The following is a 25,697-nucleotide window of genomic DNA, read 5'->3' as shown; positions in this document are numbered from 1 at the left end:
TATTAAGCACTTACTATGTGCAAAGCACTGTTCTAAGCACTGGGGAGGTTACAATGTGATCAGGTTGTCCCACAGAGGGCTCACAGTTTTAATCTCCATTTTTACACATGAGGTAACTGAGGCACAGAGAAGTTAAGTGACTTGCCCAAAGTCATACAGCTGACAAGTGGTGGAGCCGGCATTTGAACCCATGACCTCTGACTCCAAAGCCCAGGCTCTTTCCACTGAGCCATGCTTTAATGTAGCACCTGGGTATATTATCATGACATGGAACAACAGCTACTCTTTCTATCTTGTAGATTGTGAGAAACATGTGGGACAGGGACTACCTGACTTGACTACCTTGCATCTGCAACAGGGCTTAGTAAGCACTTAATTTCAAAATTATTAAGAAAAAGAAATGAAATTAGTGAAGAGAACCATAATCATTTCTTGCCACTGAAGCGAGACTTGGATATAGCTTTCAAGGGACTTGGGCAATGCTGAAAGATTAGAGGAGCGAAAAATGGGAGAAAAGGGGAGAGAGAAAAAGGCTGAAAGAGTTGGAGTAAAACAGAGAATTGAAAGCACTCTCCCACCCTTCCTGAGTGATAAGAACACAATATAGATTTTTTTTCTTACATACATTCAGCTCATCCTTTCCCCTTCTAGCTGTTCCTCATCTTCATCAATCTCTGCCTAACAATTCCTCTCCAGAGATTCAGTGGATTGGACAACCTCAGTGTTCATTCTATATATCAGCAGTTTGGCCTTATTTATATGAACTGAAATACCCCAGTTATAATTATTTAATCCCTTAGTGGTATCCCTCCGCCCCAAATGGTCATTCTAGATAGCCCCACTCCCAGAGACAGCAGAAGAATTTTGAAGTTAGAGGGAAGACCCAAAGCCAGCCTCCACCTAAAGAAAAGGAAAGCAGCTCCTCAACTTAGGGAGTCACTCACAACCTCCATAGAACTGGGATGCCCAACTGGTGGCTTGCGAACCAAATGCAGCCTATCCAAAATGTTTAGCAATTTCTTTTTATATAGAGTCCTGGCACCCAAGAACTCCTGTAATCTACTCAAAATTGAGTTATGCCCTGACTAGATACACTCCACAGTTTTCAAGAATAGTTCCTGCTGCAAATACCAGAATTCCTGCTGACTTAATCAAAATTAATCCATGGCTAGTACTAGGCTTGTAACTGTCCACTTCTGTACTAATAAAGTTGACTAAACTGTTTTTTAGCTGCATTATGACTGCTAAAATCATCCAAATTTCCAACAGCTAACATTCTACATTTCACTGTTATGAATAAAAAAAAAATCAATGTAGCCCAAGCACATGTGGATTTCCGAATATGTGGCCCACTAATTAAAAAAATACTGGATGCAACTGGCATAGGCTATCCAACATCTGTCCAGTGGCCCTAGAAGGAAAAGGAACTAGTCCAAGTAAGGAAAACTACGAATAGGTTAGTCCTCTTATCCAAGGTTCTGTCATTTTTCTAAAGGTATTTGTAAAGCACTTATTATGTGCCAGGCACTAGGGCAGATACAAGATAATCAGGTTGGACACAGCCCATGTCCCATCTGGCACTTCCAGTCTTAATTTCCATTTTACAGATGATGCAACTGAGGCACAGAGACATTAAGTGACTTGCTTGAGGTCACACAGCAGACACAGGGTGGAGCTGGGATGACTCCCATACCCAAACTCTAGCCACTGGCCATGCTGCTTCTCTATTACCCCCCATTTGGGTCAGCCAGGACAACCATCAGAACCAGTCCATCGCCTGGATAACCCCACTGTAGCTGACTGGGAGAGTGAAAGTGAATGAGAGTGTGGGAAAAACAAATCGTTCTGCTTGCATATCTCCCTCTGTGGTCTGTCTATTACTGGTATGGAGGACAACTGGGTATTTCTGCCGTTTTTGGTTTTGTTTTTCATATCTTGTTTTTTGCTTTTATCTTTCATGACCATTACTAAGCCACTTTGATGGTTTTCTCAACAATGTTTTACCAAATGGGTCAGGGCACAGTGGTGTCCGTTGCTATTGATGTCTCAAAGATATTCTGTTCTGGTGAACACAGATTGTATTAGTGCCAGGCATCTCAAAATAAGTGTTCTTGACCAGAGGGGATCAGGCTAGAGAGTGTAGATTGCTCACTACAAATCATCTCCACTACTTCCCCCTTAACCACTGGTGTCTGAACAGTGCTCACCTGGAACGGCAAGGGACCAGAAAGGGTGGACTAGTGAATTTTCACTGTCCAACTGTGTAAGAGATTTTCTTTTAAAGACATACACCGTCATGGATTCAGTCTCATTGTCAGTAGCATCATCTTTGATCAAAAGGATAATTTCTGTTAACACTGACTTTCATACTTGTTTCTCTGGCCCTGAACATTCATGCCCTCCCTTCTACCTGGAACTCCCTGTCCCATAATATCTAGCAGAGCACCACTCTCAAGGGCTTAGTATAGTACTCTGCACACAGTAAGTGCTCATAAATGCCACTGATTACTCTTGCCATCTTTAAAGCCCTTCTGAAATCGTACCTCCTTCCCTGATTAATGTCTCATTTCCTCTTTCTTTCATTCATTCATTCATTCATTCAATCATATTTATTGAGAGCTTACTGTCTGCAGAGCACTGTACTAGGTTCTTGGAAAGTACAATTCAGCAATAAAGAGAGACAATCCCTGCCCAAACCGGGCTTATAGCCTAGAAGTAGGGAGACAGACATCAAAATAACCCTCCCTATTGCCAACTCAGCATTTCTGTATAATCTGAGCCCACGTACTCACCCCCAACACTCTCCCCGTAGCATGTGTGTAGATATCTTTGAAATCTGGTGTTTCCCTCTAATTGAAACTTATTTTAGTAAATGTTTCTACTCGCTAGATTGCAAAATACTTGAGGGAAGAGATCAAGTCTACTAACTCTACTGTACACTCCCAAGTGCTTAGTACAGTGCTCTGCAGAGAGTAAGCGCTTAAGGAATATTATTCATTCATTCATTCATTCAATTGCATTTATTGAGCGCTTACTGTGTGCAGAGCACTGTACTAAGCGCTTGGGAAGTGCAAGTTGGCAGCATATAGAGACTGTCCCTACCCAGCAACGGGCTCACAGTCTAGAAGGGGGACACAGAAAACAATACAAAACATGCTGACAGGTATTAAGTCATCAGCGCTTAGTACAGTGCTCTGCACACAGTAAGCGCTCAATAAATATGACTGATGATCAGAATAAGTAGAAATAAAGCTAGATGCACATCATTAACAAAATAAATAGAATAGTAAATATGTACGAGTAAAATCAATAGAGTAATAAATCTGTACAAACATATATACAGGTGCTGTGCAGAGGGGAAGGAGGTAGGGCTGGGGAGATGGGGAGGAGGAGAGGAAAGAGGGGGCTCAGTCTGGGAAGGCCTCCTGGAGGAGGTGAGTTCTCAGTAGGGCTTTGAAGGGAGGAAGAGAGCTAGCTTGGCGGATGTGCGGAGGGAGGGCATTCCAGGCCGGGGGAGGACGTGGGCCGGGGTCGACGATGGGACAGGTGAGAATGAGGTACAGTGAGGAGGTTAGCGGCAGAGGAGCGGAGGGTGCGGGCTGGGCTGTAGAAGGAGAGAAGGGAGGTGAGGTAGGAGGGGGTGATGGAGAGCCTTGAAGCCGAGAGTGAGGAGTTCTTGCTTGATGCGTAGGTTGACTGGCAGCCAATGGAGATTTTTGAGGAGGGGAGTAACATGCCCAGAGCGTTTCTGTACAAAGATGATCTGGGCAGCAGCATGAAGTATAGACTGAAGCGGGGGAACTGTTTATGTTTGCATTATATCCTACGCAGGGCTTTTTCAGAAAAACAGAATCAAGAACTGTCAACTTCTAATGCTGACTGAGGCTGGCAGTGGGAAAGAAAGAGCTATATCTGGCACATGCAACCCAGGACTTTTGGAGGTGTGATACATTATTAATGCACTGCTGTTATTAATAATAATAGTGGTATTTGTATTACATTAATAATACTAATTCATGTCCAAAGGCTGCCCAGGTGGAACACAGACGATTTTACAGTGAGCTATATAATAATAATAATAATAATGATGGCATTTGTTAAGCGCTTACTATGTGCAGAGCACTGTTGTAAGCGCTGGGGGGGATACAAGGTGATCAGGTTGTCCCACGTGGGGCTCACAGTCTTAATCCCCATTTTACAGATGAGGGAACTGAGGCTCAGAGAAGTGAAGTGACTTGCCCAAGGTCACACAGCAGACATGTGGCGGAGCAGGGATTCGAACCCCTGACCTCTGACTCCAAAGCCCGGGCTCTTTCCACTGAGTCACGCTGCTTCTCTATATGCAACATATAAATGATGAGTTTCACATCTTGGGAGTACACTGAAGTGTTAAAAGGCTCCCCAAGTTGTCTAAAGGACTAAAGGCCTCTCGTACAGTGGTTTATTTTCTAAGAAGTAACTTTAGATAGTAGAAGAATTGGGACAATTTTTCAAATATATAGCAAAATTGTCTTGAGAATTTCAAGGATGTCTGTGCCCTCGTGTGAAATCAGAACAAAAGAACATCCAAACCATTTTAAAATTATGGATGCAAATTAAGGCAATCACTTGTTTCTTACTCATGTTTAGTACTAATAACTTAAAATTAAAAATTGTAATTAAGTTAAAATGAAAAAGTGCAATTACACTAATGCACTCAAACTGTAAAATAAATACTAGGTGAATTAATGCATATCTAATTATTATATACTGCTATAAATTGCTAAATATGGTATAGACTGGACATTACTCAGAAAAAAAAATGATGGATGATTAATGGAACTAAGGGCAAAGATCTTACTTCAAAAGGTTCCTCCACAATCGTTTCCCAGTTCAATTAGGTTTGATCCTGCCAATTAGAAAGGAGAAAATTGTTCTTTTTCTGGTTCTGTTCCCTTCTTTAGCACTTAGTACAGTGCTCTGCACAAAGTAAGCGCTCAATAAACACGATGGATTGATTGGGGAAGCTATTGTTTAGTGTACTGCCTGAGGCCTGTCATCGGACAGGAAGTTCGAAATGCCTAAATGAGCAATTTACTTATTCTTATTGGCATGAATCAAGGCCTTCTGAGGATATTTTTTTAGGTGACGACTGGTTTACAAGTTGTTTTATGGAGAAGGATTAGCGTGCACAAAAAATACTACCCAGCGTTGATGTTGTGGCTTAGGTTGGCAAATATAATGCATGGAAAGTCTTCTAAGTAATTATTCAATCCCTTCCTTTCAGGGTTTAGAAATGCCTAATACTAATACATGCCTAATACTCTACTAACAAGTATATAAAGACAAAGAAACTGGCATTAGTTTGGTTTCTTTATAGGTCTAACCTGCCCTGTAACCTATTATGCTGAACTGAGCCAACAGGGCTAATCTGTTGTACTGAAAGTTGTACTATTTTGTCTGTGGTGGAACTACCACTTTATTTGAAAGGCAAACGAAATGGCTGGGACACTACCTATATATGAGCTTTGTTTGGACAGTAAGGACACAGCCAAGGGAAACAGGAAAGATATTCAAGAGATCCATGATGGCTTATTCACTTGGGTGTGTAAAGGACCATTTTGAAGATACAACTTTTAGGATTTCAAATTTGATTGCGATGGGGGACGAAAATGGAGATCTCAGGAGGAAAGGTGCCATAGAATACAAGATTTTATCATCATTAGTATTAAAGTTACCTTGTTAATTTAGAATAGAAAAGTTATGAGGCCAGACAATGAGTCTACCTACCCATCTACCTACCTAAATGCACACAGGTTTTAGTTTTAAAGTATCACCTTACTCTCCCCTGATGCCCTCCAAGCAATGCGATATACTTAACACATTTTTCACAGAAATAGCTGGGTCACTACCATTATCAAGTAAAGCCCTCGAGAGCTCAACGTTTCAGGGAACCTCTGTCCTACGCCTAAGCCTGGTCTAGTCCTCTTTCTCCTCTGACCAAGGGCCTGACCCTGGGATCCTCCCACCCACCTCCTCCCCACTAACCACTGAAAAGGAAACTTGATTAATGGCTGCAACACTATCAATGGAAGAAGGCTAAACAAATGCTAGGTCTACCCTAACAAATCATCCAAATTCATTTTAGTCTTAGTTTCCCAGGTGATTTAGGCCAAACCCCTCCCTTCTATCCACCGGAATATCTGCAAAATAAAGGATGAAATGTATTTTTGGGCCTCAGATAATTTGATAGAGTAGACCAGCCCAAACCTTTCGGTCCCCTCACCTGGTCCATAAAATAACAGCTCTAAGGGGCAAAACCACGACAGTGGGGCTTACCGCATTGAAGTTAGGGAAGAGATTGACTGCTGCAGCAGTATCCAGAGGAAAAGGAAGAAACGGTTTAATATCCAGCGATGGCTGCAAAGGTGGGGCTGGTGGACGCACCAGGGCTGGGAGAGCAGGACTCTGGCACGTGCCACCTGTAGAGCAGAACAGAAAGAAAGAAGGAATTTTATTTGACATTCTATGGCCTGGGAAGAAGACTAGAGTCTAAGCTTAACGATAAAAATAACCCCTCTGTTTTGACAAAAATAACTACCTGATCAGCAAGCTTCCCCTCCTGAAATTCCTCTGGGACAACTGACAACAGACCAAACCTGCCATCCCTTATGCTCCTTATTTCCATTTGGAGTATAGCTGCATTGTTTGCTCAGTAAAAGCCAACATATCTCAGCTACTGTGCACCTTTTCCTGCCAGCCTAGTGCATTCGTTTCAGCTAGCAAGCAAATCTACAACAGACATGACTTCCCAGACTACAAAATTTCCCTTCTGGTTATCTCAAAACATAATTCCTTCGCCTCATGAATTCCATTTTATCCTCGGATCACGATTCCGATCTGCAGATCTTTTCAAATCCTTATTTAGCTACAATAGAAATCCTGGCAGTGACAGAAGAGAACAGAAAAAACAAATGACCCTACCTTGCTGCCTTTGTGGCTGGAGGATTAAAAATTTACTGTAAATCTGCTGCTAGACAGTGAACTGGTTGCTACAAGGCATTCTTTTGGAAGCTAATCGCTTCTGCAGTCTAGCATTATCAAGAAGTTCAGTTCACTTTCTGTGGTTCAGGATAGATGGGATTTAGACCTCCACAAGCAGAATGCACCTCCTTGCTCAACCTAACCATGAACACGCTGTGGGAACATTATGTAAATGGGGACATCCCCTTGCATATCAATAAGCAGCCACCTGTTTGCAACACAGCCCAATTCCTTTGCCCCCTGCTTCAGGATGCAGCCACACTCTGTAGCCTGGAAGCTGGAAGGATGCAAGCCCAAATTCTGCTTCCAATATCTCCCATACTTTGGGTACATTCCAAAACATCAATTCACTGTTAATTAAAGGCTGTTTGAATCCTAGGAAACTGTTAAAATATGCCAGTGTTCTTCTAATCTGAGAGGCAGGCAGCAGACTGTAAAAACCTGCTGGTGAGTTTCCAAAAAACATTAGGAAAACAAAACGCAATGGGACTTTCCCCCTCCTCTCTGAACATTTTTGACAGAATGAGAAAGGAAGAGAGAAAAAAAGATAGGGGGAGGAGGCAGACATAGAGAGAGAAATCATCTTTAATCCACGTTTATCTGTCATCTTGATTTGTACATATGGAAGTAAATTTCAAAGGATCTCTCTATGGAAGACACACTCACACACACCAAGAATGTAAAATAATCACTGCCAATAAGGATCTGAATGTATTGTGAATGATACAGACAAAAACGTCCACAGGGGACCAGAAGAGCTGCTAACTAGGAGTGTGACAATGCTTGTTATTACAAGATTTAATTAACCACTTGCAGTCCTGCTTCTAGGTATAAAACCAGCAGGAGCCAAATTATCAAAGACAATATTTGTCACCTCCTGTTCTATTTTCTTCTTCAAAAAAAAAATTCATGGACTATTTCATTTCCAAGACTGAAATACTAGTTAGAGGACAGCAGCAGAGAGGGAGATTATGTAAAAAGCACTATCTATATTACATACATACCTATATTACATATAGCTATATCTCTGTAAAACTGTAGCACTTAAGCTTAATGTAGATATACCTTTGCTTGCTTTTCCTTTTATCAAGTTTCCACAATGTGCAGAGCACTGGACTAATCACTGGAAGAAATACTAGGAAAAGCAATTCAGACAAGGTGCTCAGCCAGTGAGGAGTGGGGGAAACTTAACAATGTACAGTTTCTGGGAAGAATAAATCCATAGAGAGAGAACAAATAAATTCAATTAAAAAATAATTGTTCTTGCTGACTTGTATTTGTGGAATTTCATCAGCAACAACAAAAAACCCAGTATACTGCAGCCAGGAGGGGCTTGCAGTCAGGCTCCTCATTGCTCCAAGCAGGGCTGCCCTGGGTCTAAGATGTCACAACTTTCCAGGGCTTATAAATGCTGTACAAGATGCTCTTCCCCTTCTACTTCCCTTTCAGGGAACAGGCCGCTCCACTGATTCCCTCACTCACCTTTCACTCTACAGGGAATGGGGGAGGTTGTGAACAATGGTATGGTGGGTGGCCACACAAATTCTGTGACTATCGGTATGTCTGTCTGTCATAACAAATTAGAAATCAACTTAGAGTTACTTTATTGTTTTCATGAAAGCAGCCTTCTGTATTAAAGTCAAAGCCGATGGCAATGTTATTCCACTGAGACAGTCTATAATGGATTTGGTAAAAAAAAATACTTCAAAAAAACTCATTTTAGTCGTGATGCTTCTTGTGAGAGCTTATCAGCAGAAAAAAAAGTTAGTGTCAGCTGTACCAATTAATACATTCTCATGTACCTCAGCCTAAAAAGCATTAGTCAGAACCACAAAGAAATCAGATGACAGACCAGGTATAATTTATCTGAGGTAAATTAATCTCTCTGTAAATCAGCCCTTTGCTTTCCTGCTTTCCCTTTCTACTCTGTCTCTGCCTTCTTGGTCTATAATGGATTTGGTAAAAAAAAAAAAATACTCCGAAAAAACTCATTTTAGATGCGATGCTTCTTGTGAGAGCTTATCAGCAGAAAAAAAAGTTAGTGTCAGCTGTACCAATTAATACATTCTCATGTACCTCAGCCTAAGGGCATTAGTCAAACCATAAAGAAATCAGATGACAGACCAGGAATAATTTGTCTGAGGTAAATTAATCTCTCTGTAAATCAGCCCTTTGCATTCCTGCTTTCCCTTTCCACTCTGTCTTTGCTTTCTTGGTGTTTCTCTTTCTCAACCTCTTTTCTATACCATTTCTTTCACTTTGTGTTGACACATGCTGATTTGAAATATATTTGCATTTTCATCATTTTTGGACACTGGAGCAGTTGGTTAATTCTCTTACATTATAAGGTGAAAGAGAAGGGGGCATCTTCTCACGGACTGGGAATGTGTCTACCAACTCTTCTAAACACTTAGTTCAGGCCTCTTCACACAATTGGTTGATAGAGAAAAGTAGTGGCTAACTAAAGTAGTTCTGCTCCTTCATGGTGATGCAAAAGGTCAATGAAGAGGAGGTTGAAGGGAGACAGAATGGATGGTGGAGCAGAGATGGTGACAATATTTCCTCACAAGTCTGAATGAGTGTAGCTCCTGCAATATGATTCTGTTCTATTAATGCAGAAATAAAAGGACAGTAATCTGATTCTATAGAAATTTGCCCAGATGGCTGGAGACTGTGAACATTGGGGTGGGTAGGATATAATAAAGTAAATGACATGACTGGGTATATGATGGCTAGTTCTTAACCAGACATTTTACCTTTTAACAACTTCCTCCTTTCTTTCAAAAACCAGTTGTCTCCCTAAATAGGGCTCTGTTCATAGTGATAGTTTTAGAACAGTCTAACTACCTCTTCTAAAGTATAACTCATTCAACAAGATGTTACAGGCTGTATGAAGTGCCCTAAGGAGCAATCAATTAAAATGTAAATGCTATATGGTTTAATTTTTAAGAGCACAAACTTTTTTTACAATTGAAAATGGCATCACTGTCCAAATAACAACACAGAAAATGGTCAGTCAAGCACAATAATCTCTGACAATAACAAACAGCCTAAATGGCAGCAATTCTTCTTGACATCTGTCCTCAGAGCTACGGATACATAATCTAACATTCCTTTTTCCCTCTCTAATACTCTTGTTTTTCTTTAAATGAGAAGCAGTGCGTGTAGTGGCTAGATCCTGAGCCTGGCAGTCAGAATGTCACGGGTTCTAAATCTGGCTCCAGCACTTGTCTGCTGTGTGAGCTTGGGCAAGTCACTTCACTTCTCTGGGCCTCAGTTACGCAATCTGAAAAATGGGGATCGAGACTGTGAGCCCCACATGGGACAGGGACTCTGTCCAACCCGATTTGCTTGTATCCAATCCGGCACTTAGTAAAGTGCCTGGTACATAGTAAGCACTTAACAAATACCATAATGGTTATTATTATTATTATTGTTGTCATTATATGCTGGCCACCTTCTCCTCTGGCTTCCTATTTCTTTGTTTATCTATTGTTGAACAGTGGTGAACTCCTGGGAACACTAAATTCTGGGTGCCAAATTTAAATCACTGATTGCATAAGCATTTATCTTGGTCCAGGCTCAACTATAATCTTCATTTCTTCCAGGCCTATTTTCACTTAAAGCCCTACACTGATGTCCTGCAGTTAATACAAATATGCTCCACTGCAGAGTTTTAAGGGGACTGTCAAAGACTTAGGATATTGCTCTTAGGCTGATGAGTTGGAAGAATTTCCCAATGGACTGGTAGGGTATTCTGATTTCAACTTCTAGGTCTCTCATCAAATCCTTGGGCATGGAGGCAGTTTGAGCACAGTCCGGTTTTGTTCGATAGAGGCTCAGAGCACCTCCCAGTTCAATTTGACTCAAGAGTCTTTCATGGAGTAGCCTTAGCACTTTCGTGAACTTCTCAGGACAACTAACTTTGTTTAGTGATTGCTTGAGTTCAGATCTATTGATGAGACCCAACGGTCGTGTGCCTCACGAGAGGCCTGGGGCCTTGGTGTACCTCCTTTGAATCTACAATGCTGCAAGGGTGGAGCTTCAAAGATGAATTTTGTTCAGAAGCTACATTGCAGGTCAAAGAGGGAACCAGACGGTGACCTCTGGTTGGTTAACATCTTAGCAGCTCTGATGAGAAGTGAAATACTCACAACAAATGTTATCATAAAGATAGAATAAATACACACTGTTTTAGTAAAGCGAAGCCTAAATGTGGTAAAGCTGCTAGGAGATGACTGAATCAGATAGGTCAGTCTGTTGAATGGCAATATTCAGAAGAGAGGTTGGGTGCAGAGTCTGGAAAGGTAAGAAGGCCAGGTTTTTGTCTCCAAAATTGTGGTAAAGGCTTTTGAGTGGTAATTTGTACAGTGAGGAATGGAATGTCTCACCCCTTTGACTTTTCAACCACACACACACATAGGATTAGGATCCCATGACCAGTAATGCCATCTTTACTTACAAAGGACAACTCCTTTGGTGTTTATGTGCATGAGCACATGTATATACACACTTGACAAGCAGTTGTCTAAATAGAAAATCATTCTGGAGAACTCAGGGGGAACTCCACTGCCGAAGATGTCCACAATGTTCTGTGATTGGGGCTGAAATATCACAGGATGTAGCAGTCAGCCCTTATCTGAAGGGGGAAAATATATTTCTTTAGGAGAGACAGTCCCCACCCAGTGTGATAATTCCAACAGTTACTGCTAGAATAGGGAGGAAGTCGTATCCTGTGACTCAAACAGCCCACTGTTGGGTAGGGACTGTCTCTATATGTTGCCAACTTGTACTTCCCAAGCACTTATTACAGTGCTCTGCACACAGTAAGCGCTCAATAAATACGACTGATGATGATGGTAGAACATGACTGAAAGATACCATTAGGTGCTTCCAACAATGAAATACTACAGAAGCTATTATTTTAAGAGTTAAAGAAGAAATCCTGGGCACAGTGGCTGGGGAAGAGTGAGGGCTGTACCACTGTTATTCTGCGTTTAGTTACAAGAGGGAAAAAAGAACCCCTTACCCTAAACTGGCAGTCATCCATTTTCCAAATCCTTCCCTACTATTATTATTATTATTAATAATAATAATGACATTTATTAAGCGCTCACTATGTGCAAAGCACTGTTCTGAGCGCTGGGGAGGTTACAAGGTGATCAGGTTGTCCCACAGCGGGGCTCACAGTCTTAATCCCCATTTTACAGATGAGGTAACTGAGGCACAGACAAGTTAAGTGACTTGCCCAAAGTCACACAGCTGACAATTGGCGGAGCCGGGATTTGAACCCATGCCCCCTGACTCCAAAGCCCGTGCTCTTTCCATAGAGCCACACTGCTTCCCTATTCCCTGGGACTGTCTCAGAAGTGGAGAGTCAAAAGGGTGAGCTCCTGCTCTGGAACTTACCTCGGCTTGGAGCATCAAGCCTGTCAGCTGGCAGTGCTCTAAGACCGCTATAGCCAGTTGGCCCCTGCCCTCTGCCCAGTGCACCCAGTGGCTCCAGTAGTTTGCCTTGAGGCAGCCACGGATAACAACTGTGGTATTTGTTAAGTGTTTAACATTTGGCAGGCACTGGGCTGAGCACTGGGGTGCTCAGCAAATTGGGTTGGACACAGTCCATGTCCCACACTACTACATATATTACATGAAGGGGTCACCCTGAGCTCAACTTCTTCCTGAAGAGCCCTCTCAACCAAAATGTACTGCTTACTCTCATACTAAAAGTCATAATTATTCCTGGCAGAGTTAAAACAAAACTGCCTTGGACTGAGGTTCTGAATTTCAGAGGCTTCAAACAAATGTCTTTTAAAGGATTCAGGTGCACTTCACTCCTTGTACTCTCAAACCTGTGTCACTCTGTAAAAATTCAAAATACGTTGTGAAATTAGTCCTGAATAGACAGATGTTTCTTCCCTCCCCTTAAATTGTCTGCTTCAGAAATAAAGGAGGGGGGAAAATCAGTCTCTGGTATTTACTGACCACTTAATGTGTGCAGAGCACTGAACTGAGAGCTTGAGAGGGAACAGTACGACAAAGTTGGTAGACACAATCCCTGCCCACAAGGACCTTAGAGTCTAGTGGAGAAGCATGACTGAAAATTATGCATTACTAGCTGTAAGCAATACTTAATTTCTCTTGGTGATCTTGAACACCAACTGAGTAGAGAACTCCTGAGAATTTAAAAGAAAAAATGTAATCAGCCGGAAGAAGGCTGCTCTTTGATCAGCTGAGTGAAACGAGTTTTCACTTTAACTTTGCTGTGTTGCTGGGAGGCAGCAGGCTTCAGACATATCAAATCTAGCAAGAGCAGCAGTTGCCTGCAATGCAGGGGCAGGAAAGTCCTTATAATAGACAAACAAAGTCACTGCGAAAATGAAACATAGTGTAAAGGGACATCGGTACTGTTATAAACTAAAGGATCAGAAAATGGACAGTTAAACAAGAAACACAGCTAAACTAAAATGAACAAAAAGCAAATAAAATCAGTGGGAATCTTTGCAGCTGGTAGATTCCACTGGTTTGAAACCAGGAGTGATTTTCCCATGGTGTTTGGGGCAGCCTATGAGGTGACTTTGCACATTGGATATAGACTCCAACTTTTTCTGTTTGCTTCCCCCAATATAGTGTAAGCTCCTTGTGGGCAGAGAACATGCCACATTGTTATTCTGTACTTTCCAAGCACCTAATACAGTGTAACTCACCAAGTGTGTGCTAAACAAATGCTGCTACTCCTACCTAGAGAGCCCTGAAATCGGCTGGGAAGGTGGTCGAATCTCAAAGAGGAATAAGGCTAAAGTGGACCTCACTGTTTGACATTTTTTTCTGCTTTGGCTGAAATGGCAATTTTATGTTGTTTTCTATGGGATGACACAATAATGTACCAACAGGATGTAAGGTGATGATGCTTTTTTCTCCAAATCATCTTTTCTAGTGTCAAGGCCCACAGTTAGTCCAAGTTAACTAGCTGGGCTAGTTTATGATTTTGCTTTTGCTAGAAACTGACTGGAATTTCAGATTCATACTTTCCTTAAAAACAGGGGGCCCAAGTAAAGTCTTATGTGGAAAATTTAATTTGGAATGGAGGGAATGAACCCCTGCACTAATCACTAAGCCTATCTCTTAAGATGCTGGTGAATTTCTTTGTGAATCAATTTCTTTCTTTTTCCTTTTTTAAAAAAATGGTATTTGTTAAGCACTTACTATGTACCAGGCACTGTTCTAAGCACTGGGGTAAAAACAAGGTAATGAGGTTGGACGCAGTCCATGTCCCATGGACGCAGCATGGCATAGTGGATAGACCACAGGCCTGGGAATCAGAAGGTCATGGGTTTTAATCCTGACTCCACCACTTGTCTGCTATATGTCTTTGGGCAAGTCACTTAACTTTTCTGTGCCTCAGTTCCCTCATCTGCAAAATGGGGATTGAGACTATAAGTCCCATATGGAACAAGGACTGTGTTCCATCTCCAGTGGCTACCAATCAATCTGCGCATCAGGCAGAAACTCCTCACCCTTGGCTCCAAGGCTCTCCATCACCTCGCCTCCTCCTACCTCACCTCCCTTCTCTCCTTCTACAGCCCAGCCTGCACCCTCCGCTCCTCTGCCGCTAGAACCGTGCCTCGTTCTCGCCTGTCCCGCCATCGACCCCCGGCCCACGTCATCCCCCTGGCCTGGAATGCCCTCCCTCCCACATCCGCCAAGCTAGCTCTCTTCCTCCCTTCAAGGCCCTACTGAGAGCTCACCTCCTCCAGGAGGCCTTCCCAGACTGAGCCCCCTCCTTCCTCTCCCCCTCGCCCCCCTCTCCATCCCCCCCATTTTACCTCCTTCCCTTCCCCACAGCACCTGTATATATGTATATATGTTTGTGCATATTTATTACTCTATTTATTTAACTTGTACATATCTATTCTATTTTATTTTGTTCATATATTTGGTTTTGTTCTCTGTCTCCCCCTTCTAGACTGTGAGCCCACTGATGGGTAGGGACTGTCTCTATATGTTGCCGACTTGTACCTCCCAAGCGCTTAGTACACTGCTCTGCACACAATAAGCGCTCAATAAATATGATTGATTGATTGATTGTGTCCAACCCAATTTGCTTGTATCCACCCCAGCACTTAGTACAGTGCTTGGCACATAGTAAACGCTTAACAAGTATTATTACTATTGGGGCTCACAGTCCTAATTCCCATTTTACAGATGTGGTAATTGAGGCACAGAGAAGTTAAGTGACTTGCTCAAGGTCACACAGCAGCCAAGTGGAGGGGCTAGGATTAGAACCTAGGTCCTCAACTCCCAGGCCCATGCTCTTTCCACTAGGCCATGCTGCTTCCTGACAAGGCTCTTCTGGCATCATGACATAATGGCAGGAACTAACCGGAAGCCTGGTGAACAGACCTGCTTCTCGCCCACACCACGCTAACACCAGGCCAAGTGGTAGGGGGTCCTAGGATCCTTTTGGAAGGACGCTGGAGAAAACAGAGAGGCAGTAGGCTCCATCTGTTCTTCTTCTTCACCACAGATGCCAACACATCTTGCCCAGGTTAGACTTGATAGTTGCATATTCACGCCTGCTCTCTAACAGGAATGAGACTGTAGTTCTCTCAGTCATTATATGAACTAATGACTGTATCATTAGTCATTAGACTAATCACTAATTACTGTATCAGCCTCCTCTCCGATCTCCCATCCTCCTGTCTCTCCCCACTTCCATCCATACTTCATGCCGCTGCCCGGATTTTCTTTGTCCAGAAACGCTCTGGGCATGTTACTTCCCTCCTCAAAAATCTCCAGTGGCTACCAATCAACCTACGCATCAGGTAGAAACTCCTCACCCTGGGCTTCAAGGCTGTCCATCACCTCGCCCCCTCCTACCTCACCTCGCTTCTCTCCTTCTACAGCCCAGCCCGCACCCTCCGCTCCTCTGCCGCTAATCTCCTCACCGTGCCTCATTCTCGCCTGTCCCGCCATCGACCCCCAGCCCACATCATCCCCCTGGCCTGGAATGCCCTCCCTCTGCCCATCCGCCAAGCTAGCTCTCTTCCTCCTTTCAAGGCCCTACTGAGAGCTCACATCCTCCAGGAGGCCTTCCCAGACTGAGCTCCCTCCTTCCTCTTCCCCTCCTCCCCCTCTCCATCCCCCCGCCTTACCTCCTTCCCTTCCCCACAGCACCTGAATATATGTATATATGTTTGTATGTATTTATTACTCTATTTATTTTACTTGTACATATTTATTCTATTTATTTTATTCTGTTAATATGTTTTGTTCTCTGTCTCCCCCTTCTAGACTGTGAGCCCGCTGTTGGGTAGGGACCGTCTCTATATGTTGCCAATTTGTACTTCCCAAGCACTTAGTACAGTGCTCTGCACACAGTAAGCGCTCAATAAATACGATTGACTGAATGAATGAATGAACTAAGGATACACTCACTGAGTCAAACAGGTTTTCACAGCTGGTGTTAATAAGGTACACATCTTAGCTTATTAAGACACTTTACTGGCTAAATGTTACCGAAGACAGTTGCTTTTCAGTATTGCCTTTTTATAGATCTGCTCTAAGCAGGTGTCTGGACACTACTGAGGAAAGAAGAAACATTCAACATAGATGAAACCAAATGCTCCCGAACAGAAAAAAAACCAAACACAAAACTATTCTAAAAAAAAAAAAAATTCACATTGAGTGTGGGCTGTGCCCAAGAGCAGCCTGATAAGCCCGTTAGGTTCATGGGCCTATTTTTACCTAAAACCACAGAGAACACTAAGACTATGAGCCTGTTGTTGGGTAGGGTCCATCTCTGTATGTTGCCGACTTGTACTTCCCAAGTGCTTACTACAGTGCTCTGCACACAGTAAGCCCTCAATAAATATGCTTTATTTATTAGTAGTAGTAGTATTTATTGAGTGTCCACTTATGGTGACCATACTAGGCGTTGCCATGTTTATAGATATCTATCCCTCCTACCATCAAGAAAACCAGCAGTAATTGAAGTAACAGCATTAATTACAATGGCTACTCCTACTGTCACAAGAACTCAGAGAAAACCAGGTAATTCTAACAGGATTTCCTACTTCAAAAGTAGGGAAACACAGCAAGGATACCTCTGGAAGCAGACAGATCCTAGCTATCAACAATATCTGCCTCATTTGGCAGAGGGTGGTGCAGTAAGCTCTTTAGCTTGGCACACCTAGTTCAGTTCAGTTGCTGTCGCCATTTCTGAGTCTACCCTAACTCATCCAAATCTTAACCAGAAGCAGTGTGGCCAAATGGAAAGAGCACAGGCCTGAGAGTCAAAGGACCTGTGTTCTAATCCCAGCTCCTCAATTCGTCTGCTGTGCAAGTCGCTTAACTTCTCTGTGCCTCAGCTGCCTCATCTATAAAATGGGGATTAAAACAGGAAGCCCCAAGAGGTACATGGAGTGAATCCAACTTGATTATCTTGCATCTACCCCAAGATATTAGTACAGTGCCTAGCACACAAGAAGCACTTTACAAATACGATTAAAATAAAAAAGTTCCCATAATCATCTGAGAAATCCTGATAATATTATCTCTTGGCAGGGAAAGTCAGGTCCCTTTGAAGGGAAGGAATCCCGGGGTAGTCTCCTGTCTGCTGTTCAGCAGCCCTGCCCTGCTCATGAAATAAATCTCTGGGCCCTGGGGACACTTATAGGGGAGGCAGCAGAGAGGAAACAATTCAAAAGCCAAGAAAAGGAGGGTATGGAATTCTGTAGTAGAGCTTGTCCAAGGAAAGAATGCAATAGTTGCAATGGGGCACGTAGAAACACTGAAACTATAGAGAAAAGTTAACATTCTTACCACAATCAATCAGTAAATAGTATTTGAGTGTTTACTGTGTCCAGAGCACCATATTAAGAGCTCAGGATAGTACAATAGTGCTAGATTGTGAGCCCCATGTGGGACAGGAACTGTGTCCAACCCAATTTGCTTGTATCCACCTTGTTGCTTAGGACAGTGCTTGGCACAAAGTAAGCACTTAACAAATACCACAGTAGTAGTACACATGATACTTGCTCTTAAATAGCTTAAAATCAATCAATGGTAATTTACTGAGCACTAAGAGCAGAGCACTACACTAAGCACACTGGAGAGTACAGAACCATAGAGTTAATAGTGACATTCCTTGCTCACAAGGAGGGACATACAGCAGGGTGGCTGAAAATTACTTGCTTACAGAAAGCTGTGAGGAAAAAGTGCTTCAGGCCTAAATCACAGGTCTTGTCCAGAGAGTTGGGGCTCCCTTGAGCAAGGAGTCTGAAGCATTAGACTCGCTTTAGGATGCTTTATGTCTATGTTTCAGGGTCCTCCGTTCCCCTCCTCCTTCTGTCCCACTGCCGCCAAGGTGGGGGGGTCTCCAGGATAGTTTCCAGAGCTCCCTGGAGTTCAAGAGGGGTTGGCAGCAGGGTGAGGGTGGTGAATAGAGAGAGACACCAGCATCCCTTTTGATAGAAAGGCACAAATAAGAATCTAAGCTCTCTGAAAAAAGTACCCTAGATGCCTAGTGGTAGAATGCTATTACATTCGCCTCTCCCAAGCACTCAGTACAGTGTTCTGCATATAGCAAGTGCTCAAGAAATGCCACTAATTGATTGAGGCCCTGCAAAGAACTCATTTCTTACGGTAATTGGCTGCTGCTGCCACTGACTTTCAAACCTATCCACCTAGGCTGAGAAAAGGAGCTATGGTAACTGCCGCCTTCCCTCCCGCCACTGAGGCTCCCTGTTCCCTGTATGCTTTGTGCACTCTGGGGTGGGGATAAAAGCCGCTGCCCTGCATTCTTGGCACCCACCACATCAGACAGCCAGTCATGCCGCCTCACCACGAACGGGCACCAGCTCTCCTCCACACCACCGAGGAGACTCTAGCCTGTCCTGCCTTCCACTGCCCTAATGGGAAAGTGATAAACAGCCACAGCATGAGGCCACCACAAAACCCCTGGAAGACTGGTGACTGCTGTAGCAGTTGCTGTGCCTTGGGCTCTGAGCCATGAAGAGCCTGAAACTCTGCTGCTCTAGCCACCCCACCCCACTGATTTTCTTTGAATTTCGTTAATTTGTCTGTGATGTGTTTTAATGTTTCATCACTACTGATGTGTTCGCCTCCAGTCCCTTCTCCCTGACTTACACTATTAGACTGTGAGCCTCTCAAGGAAGGAACATGTCTAATTCCCACCTGTATATTCTTCTCCAGTGTTTAGTACAGTGCTCTGCATACAGTAAGCTGCTATTATTAATTCATTCAATTACTACTACAGTTTCTTATAAATTTACTTTACCCTTTTTTCTATTTTCCTCAGTCACATGAGCAGATTCTAATTTGGTCCAACAAGAAACGCCAGCAAGCCCCAGACTGCCTGTTCCTACAGATTTTTCGGACTAGATTATGGACTTGTTCTGAATTACAGGAAGAGTGAGAATAATTTAGAATCATTCATTGGTATTCTGGAAACTAGAATGTTATGCTGACACAATATCCTCTTCTATGGATCACTGAACCCCATTTTGGTTAGAATCCCTCTCTTAGAAAATGCCACGGTAGGTCTTATAAATCAACACCCTTCGTTCTACAATAAGCTCTGCTTTGAGAGAGCTCATATTGCTATACAGTGGGCAAAAATGTGCTTTCTTTTGTTACATAGAGTAGAAGTATGATTTGAACACTAAACTGAAATTTTTATTGTGTTTTTGAGGGGATTTGTTTTATAATGTTGTATATATACAAGTCACTACTTCTGTATCAAGAGAGTTCAAGAACGCAAACTTCAACCAGCTTAGGCAAGTCTTAAGAAGGATCCCAAGAGAAGAAAGTAAACCAACAAGCTCAAGAGACTTAAATGCTCTTCAAAGACCAAATGCAAAAGCTATTCACATACTTGTGAAAGACAGAAAAGACAAATCTTGAAAGAGCCCTTAAATGGAAAAGGATATCTTTCATTATGGCTACTGTATCAAGTTGCTAATGAGGAAAATGAGGACAGACGCACTTGTTGGGGTAAAATTACGGGAACCCTAAGCAAGACTGCAATTCCTAGCAGCAGTTGCATTGATCAAACACATCCTGTGTATCCTGCACTGTTCTAAGTGTTTGGGTAAATCAATCAGTTGTATTTATTGAGCGCTTACTGTGTGCAGAGCACTGTACTAAGCGCTTGGGAAGTACAAGTTGGCAACATATACAGTCCCTACCCAACAGTGGGGGTCCATACAGTAAGGATAAAAACAATAGTTCCTATCTTTAAGGAGCTTAAAGGCCGCTCTTAGACATATCATAAGCAGTGTGGCCCAGTGGATAGAGCATGGGCCTGACAGTCATTAGGACCTGGATACTAATTCCGGCGCCATCACTTGTCTGCTGTGTGACCTTTGGCAAGTTACTTAACTTCTCTGTGCCTCAGTTCCCTCATGTGTTTATAAGTCTGTGAGCCCTATGTGGGACAGGGACTGTGTCCAACCCAATTATCATCTATCTAGTCCATTGCTTACAATAGTGCCTGGCACAGAGTACATGCTCAACAAATATCATTATTAGTATTATGACAACAGGTTCTTGCAAACTATCTCTAATCAAAATGCTTAAATCCAGGACCATTTTTCTTCTAAGACAAAGTGTTATAAGTATCTATAACTTATAACTATATCTATAGCTATCCAACCTTGGCTTCACAGACCCTGTCCTCTCCTGGTTCTCCTCATCTCTCTGGCCGCTCATTCTCCGTCTCTTTTGCGGGCTTCTCCTCCCCCTCCCATCCCCTTACTGTAGGGCTTCCTCAAGGGTCAGTTCTTGGTCCCCTTCTGTTCTCTATCTACAGTCACTCCCTTGGTGAACTCATTCACTCCCACGGCTTCAACTATCATCTCTATGCTGATGACACCCAAATGTACATCTCTGCCCCTGCTCTCTCTCCCTCCCTCCCTCCAGGCTCAGGTCTCCTCCTGCCTTCAAGACATCTTCATCTGGATGCCTGCCCGCCATCTAAAACTCAGTATGTCCAAGACTGAACTCCTTATCTTCCCTCCCAACCCCTGCCCTCTCCCCGACTTTCTCATCACTGTAGACGGCACTACCATCATTCCCATCTCACAAGCCCGCAACCTTGGTGTCATCCTTGACTCTGCTCTCTCGTTCACCCCTCACATCCAATCTGTCACCAAAAACTGCCGCTCTCACCTCCACAACATTCCCAAGATCCGCCCTTTCCTCTCCATCCAAACCGCTACCCTGCTGGTTCAATCTCTCATCCTATCCCTACTGGATTACTGTATCAGCCTCCTCTCTGATCTCCCATCCTCCTGTCTTCCCCCACTTCAATCTATACTTCACACTGCTGCCCAGATCATCTTTGTGCAGAAACGCTCTGGGCATGTTACTCCCCTCTTCAAAAATCTCCAGTGGCTACCAATCAACCTACGCATCAGGCAGAAACTCCTCACTCTCGGCTTCAAGGCTGTCCATCACCTCGCCCCCTCCTACCTGACCTCCCTTCTTTCCTTCTACAGCCCAGCCTGCACCCTCCACTCCTCTGCCGCTAACCTCCTCACTGTGCCTCGTTCTTGCCTGTCCCGCCGTCGTCCCTCCGCACATCCGCCAAGCTAACTCTCTTCCTCCCTTCGAAGCCCTACTGAGAACTCACCTCCTCCAGGAGGCCTTCCCAGACTGAGCCCCCTCCCTCTTCTCCCCCTCCCCACGCACCCACCCTACCACCTTCCCCTCCCCACAGCACCTGTATATATGTTTGTACAGATTTATTACTCTATTTTACTTGTACATATTTACTATTCTATTTATTTTACTTTGTTAATATGTTTTGTTTTGTTGACTGTCTCCCCCTTCTAGACTGTGAGCCCGCTGTTGGGTAGGGACCATCTCTATATGTTGCCAACTTGTACTTCCCAAGCGCTTAGTACAGTGCTCTGCACACAGTAAGCGCTCAATAAATACGATTGAATGAATGAAAGCAGGGGACTGTTTGGTTTTTTTTATGGTATTTGTTAAGCCCTTACTATATGCCAAGCACTGTACTTAGCAGTGCAGAAGACACACGCTAATCTGGCTGTACATAGTCCATGTGTCACATGGAGCCCACAGTCTTAATCCCTATTTTTTACAGATGGCTACCTAAGGCACAGAGAAGTTAAGTGATGTGCCCATGGCCGTACAGCAGATAAGTAGCAGAGCTGATTAGAAGCCAGGCCCTTCTGACTCCCAGCCCCATCCTCTTTCCACTAGGCCATGCTGCTTCTCACTAGGCCACGTTGCTTCACAGGAGCTGGTTCAGAGCTGGTTCAGAAACCAAGGTCAAGATTACTCAGAATTAATCATTAATGCATTTATATTGACTCAGAAAGGTAGGTCCCTTGTGGGACAGGAACCATGCCTCACCTCATAGCCTTGTATTTATCTCTGTGCTTAGCACACAGTAAGTGCTTAAAAACACCAGAATAAATATAGGGTAGCTTTTGCTTCAGGGGAAGTAAAATCGGCCCATCAATCCTCCTCAGTGATTAAGTCAGGACTCTTCTGCTCTGCTCCTTTCACCCTCTTTAAAGTTTCCTTCCCTTTATCCTTCCCCTGGATTGCAGCTTTTACAATTGTTTCTTGCTAACCCCATGGCTCTCATGTGTCCCTCCCACCTATTCTGCCGCTGGAACTAGTATCAGAAAAGAGCCTAGTGTTATAAAACAGAAACGGTTGTGCTGTAAAGCCAAGCAAGGCATCGAGTTAAAAACATCTTAAGTGTCACTTTTAACTCGAAATGTCTTCAGAATGGCCTGTATAATCTAATGGGGGAAAAAGCATTTGTCATACTGGTAAACATACAATAGTAAAATAGGAAGAGCAAATCCATGCTAAAATAAATAATAAATTCATATACATGTAAATGCAAAATTGTCTTATGGGATGACATAATCAGGCAGGTGGGATGAATCAGGAATTGCCCCATGGACACCAGAGGCAGCTGGTGGGAGAAGAAATATGATAACTCCTCCATTGTGCAAGAGGATGGCACCTTGTAAAATAGAATTAGAGTTAAAATGACATTAAAAAGGAGACGTAATAGAAATAAGAAATAGGAGCAAAGACTTAGAAAATGAAAACAAATCCATCAATATGGGAAAGATCGACATGAATGGTAGAAAAATGTACAGGAGTAATCTAGTGGTGGCAAAAAGCCTAGAGAATAGAAACTGAACATTAGCAATGAAGAACTGTTGTTATGATTCTGGGACATGCATATCATGTAGGAACCACAGGCATTCTTCCAGCACAGACCTTTACTACAATATTAATTTTGAGCCCTCTAACTTAAGTTGGAGTGAGCCCAAAGGAAGGCAAAGCGAATGATTTAATGGTTATAAGACAGCTTCCTTCAGGAAAGGCTGAGAAAATTGAGGGCATTTTGTCAGGAGAGTGAAAATCTAAAGGATGTCTGAACAATCCCTTTACTTTTATGACCTGCTATGATTTGGAAGAAGAAAGCTGATGTTTTAATTTTCCCTGAAGAGAGGGCATTTAGTAAATGGGCTTAATGTCCAGCAGGATGGAATTAAATTGATTTAGGTACCACTGGATTTGGAAGTCCCTCGACTATTTGTTTGGAAAGAGCTAATGAGAAAGTGGAAAGAGCTAATGGGAAAGTGTTTTCTACTACACCTTACATTGAAAAAAAGGAGATCCATAAATATCATAATTTAAGAAAGGTCTTGACAGCCCTAAGTCTTCCAAACTGTAAAGTATCATTTGCTACTATGGTTTACTCTTTCCACAGACATTCCGTTGGGTTGCATCGAACAGCAGATAATCCCTGCTCTTCCTATGAGATCCCCATAATAGCTTTCAATAACCACAAATCCTGAAAACATTCTAAAACAGTCTTGCCAGTTAAGTATTGTAAAATCACATTAATTTAAAAGTGTTATGCTTTGTGACATTTAAAAGTCTTTGACATGGCATATTCATAGTTTGATTTTCCTAATGCCCTTATAAAGGTCATGTTTATGGTATAATAAGCACACATTTGCAAGGGTTATTAATCAGAGAAAAGCTATACTGCAAACAGATTTTCAAAGATTTTTTTTCACTTCTGCTGAACGCTTTAACTCCTTATGATTCACATTTTTCAAGAGTACATTTGGAAAAATAAAATTAGTGATCATTTTATTTATATTACATGTCTGTTTTAACTTAAACGTACCTATGGCTTAGCAAAAACGACAAAAATGGCTTTTATTATTTTAGCAAACTATATGGCCATTTGAAAAATTGTGATGCAAGCTAAAACTTTACATCAGTTTCATTACCAGTCAGTAGGAAAAATTGGAAAGACCAATAACTTTAAACAATTCACCAGGAGTCCATCTTCATTTTTTTTCCAATTCTCATGCATTAGAAGAATGGGAAGGTGAGAAGGAGTTTTAAATGTGGAGGCATGTAACATATAATCAATCAACAAAGGTACTAAATATTATAATCCAAGACAGTCTAGGCCCATTCGTCTTAAGAGGGAAAACCTTAGCAGGATGAATCTTGAATATAATGGAGACAGAAAAAGGTATTCAAGACCTTATATTACAGCCCAGCAGAGGTAAGGTTTGCTCAGCCCAACCAGATTGGGGGTGCTTCCATTCCTGGCCCCCCTAGTCAAGCCAAACCCCAGGGCCCTGGTTTCTGAGCCCAGAAGGGAGAAGGGGGCTCAGGACACATTTTCAGAAGTGTCTACCGCGTAGGTGATTGAACCCCCCTTGGGCTACTACTCCCTCACAGTGACAGCCTATTGGCCGCCAGTGTGTTCTCAATCTGGGAAATGTCTGACCCAGCAGTGTGGCCTACTGCTCTGCCGACAGTAAACACTCAATAAATATGGTTGATTTATTGTTTAGATAGAGCACTGGCCCGGGACTCAGAGGACCTGGCTTCTAATTCCAGTTCCACCAACTGTCTGCTGTGTGACCTTGGACAAGTCACTTAATTTCTCTGTGCCTCAGGTATCTCAATTGTGAAATGGGGATCAAGACCAGGAGCCCAATGTGGGACATGGAATGTGCACCACCTGATTACCTTGCATCTACCTAAGGGCTTAAAGTGACTGGCACATAGTAGGCACTTAACAAATATCCTAAAAACCAACAAAACCTCAGACAAAACTTATATGCCATGGGGTGGTTGAGGGCTAGGGAAAGAGAAAAGCAATGGTCCAATCCAGCTGGCTGGCTCTTGACTCATATTCATTCATTCATTCAATCTTATTTATTGAGTGTTTATTGTCTGCAGAGCACTGTACTAAGCACTTGGGAAATACAAATTGGCAACATATAGCGACGGTCCCTACCCAACAACGGGCTCACAATCTATTATGCTGGGCTAGTTTGGGCAGGGTTCTCTAAATGTGGATTAATTCTTAAAGTCATTTATGGACACTGTTTTGAAGACATCTGGCAGGACCAAAGAGAAATTTGGGAAGGCAAAACTGGTTCAACAAAATTTCAGTGGTGATTTAAATGTGCTTCAACACTCTGCTTCATGCAGTTTCTCAGAACTAAAATTACTCACCCTTCAAAATAAAGGAATAATTGGGAAGTTCTTTAGAATATCAAAAAGCTTCTCTTTTGACCCCTCCTCCACCCCCTTCACTCTTAAAAGGAAACTGGATCAAG

At 42.8% G+C, this 25,697-nt stretch overlaps 1 protein-coding gene across 3 annotated transcripts in view; it reads right to left on the bottom strand.

The window, feature by feature from the left end:
- The window catches only part of ZNF385D (zinc finger protein 385D), a 478,212-nt gene that overhangs the window by 178,141 nt on the left and 274,374 nt on the right, over positions 1–25,697 (bottom strand). For 2 of the 3 annotated variants that reach the window (XM_038768528.1, XM_038768519.1), the window contains one exon: positions 6,319–6,461. In XM_038768528.1, the coding sequence (XP_038624456.1) occupies positions 6,319–6,461 (143 nt within the window). Of the gene's footprint in view, positions 1–6,318; positions 6,462–6,963; positions 6,983–25,697 lie in introns of those variants that run through there. The other variant, XM_038768536.1, reaches the window with a different exon arrangement.

This window comes from Tachyglossus aculeatus, chromosome 2 (genome assembly GCF_015852505.1).
Source record: "Tachyglossus aculeatus isolate mTacAcu1 chromosome 2, mTacAcu1.pri, whole genome shotgun sequence".
NCBI classification, from domain to species: domain Eukaryota; kingdom Metazoa; phylum Chordata; class Mammalia; order Monotremata; family Tachyglossidae; genus Tachyglossus; species Tachyglossus aculeatus.
The sequence above is the reverse complement of the archived record's forward strand: the minus strand, read 5'-3'. Positions and strand labels throughout refer to the sequence as shown.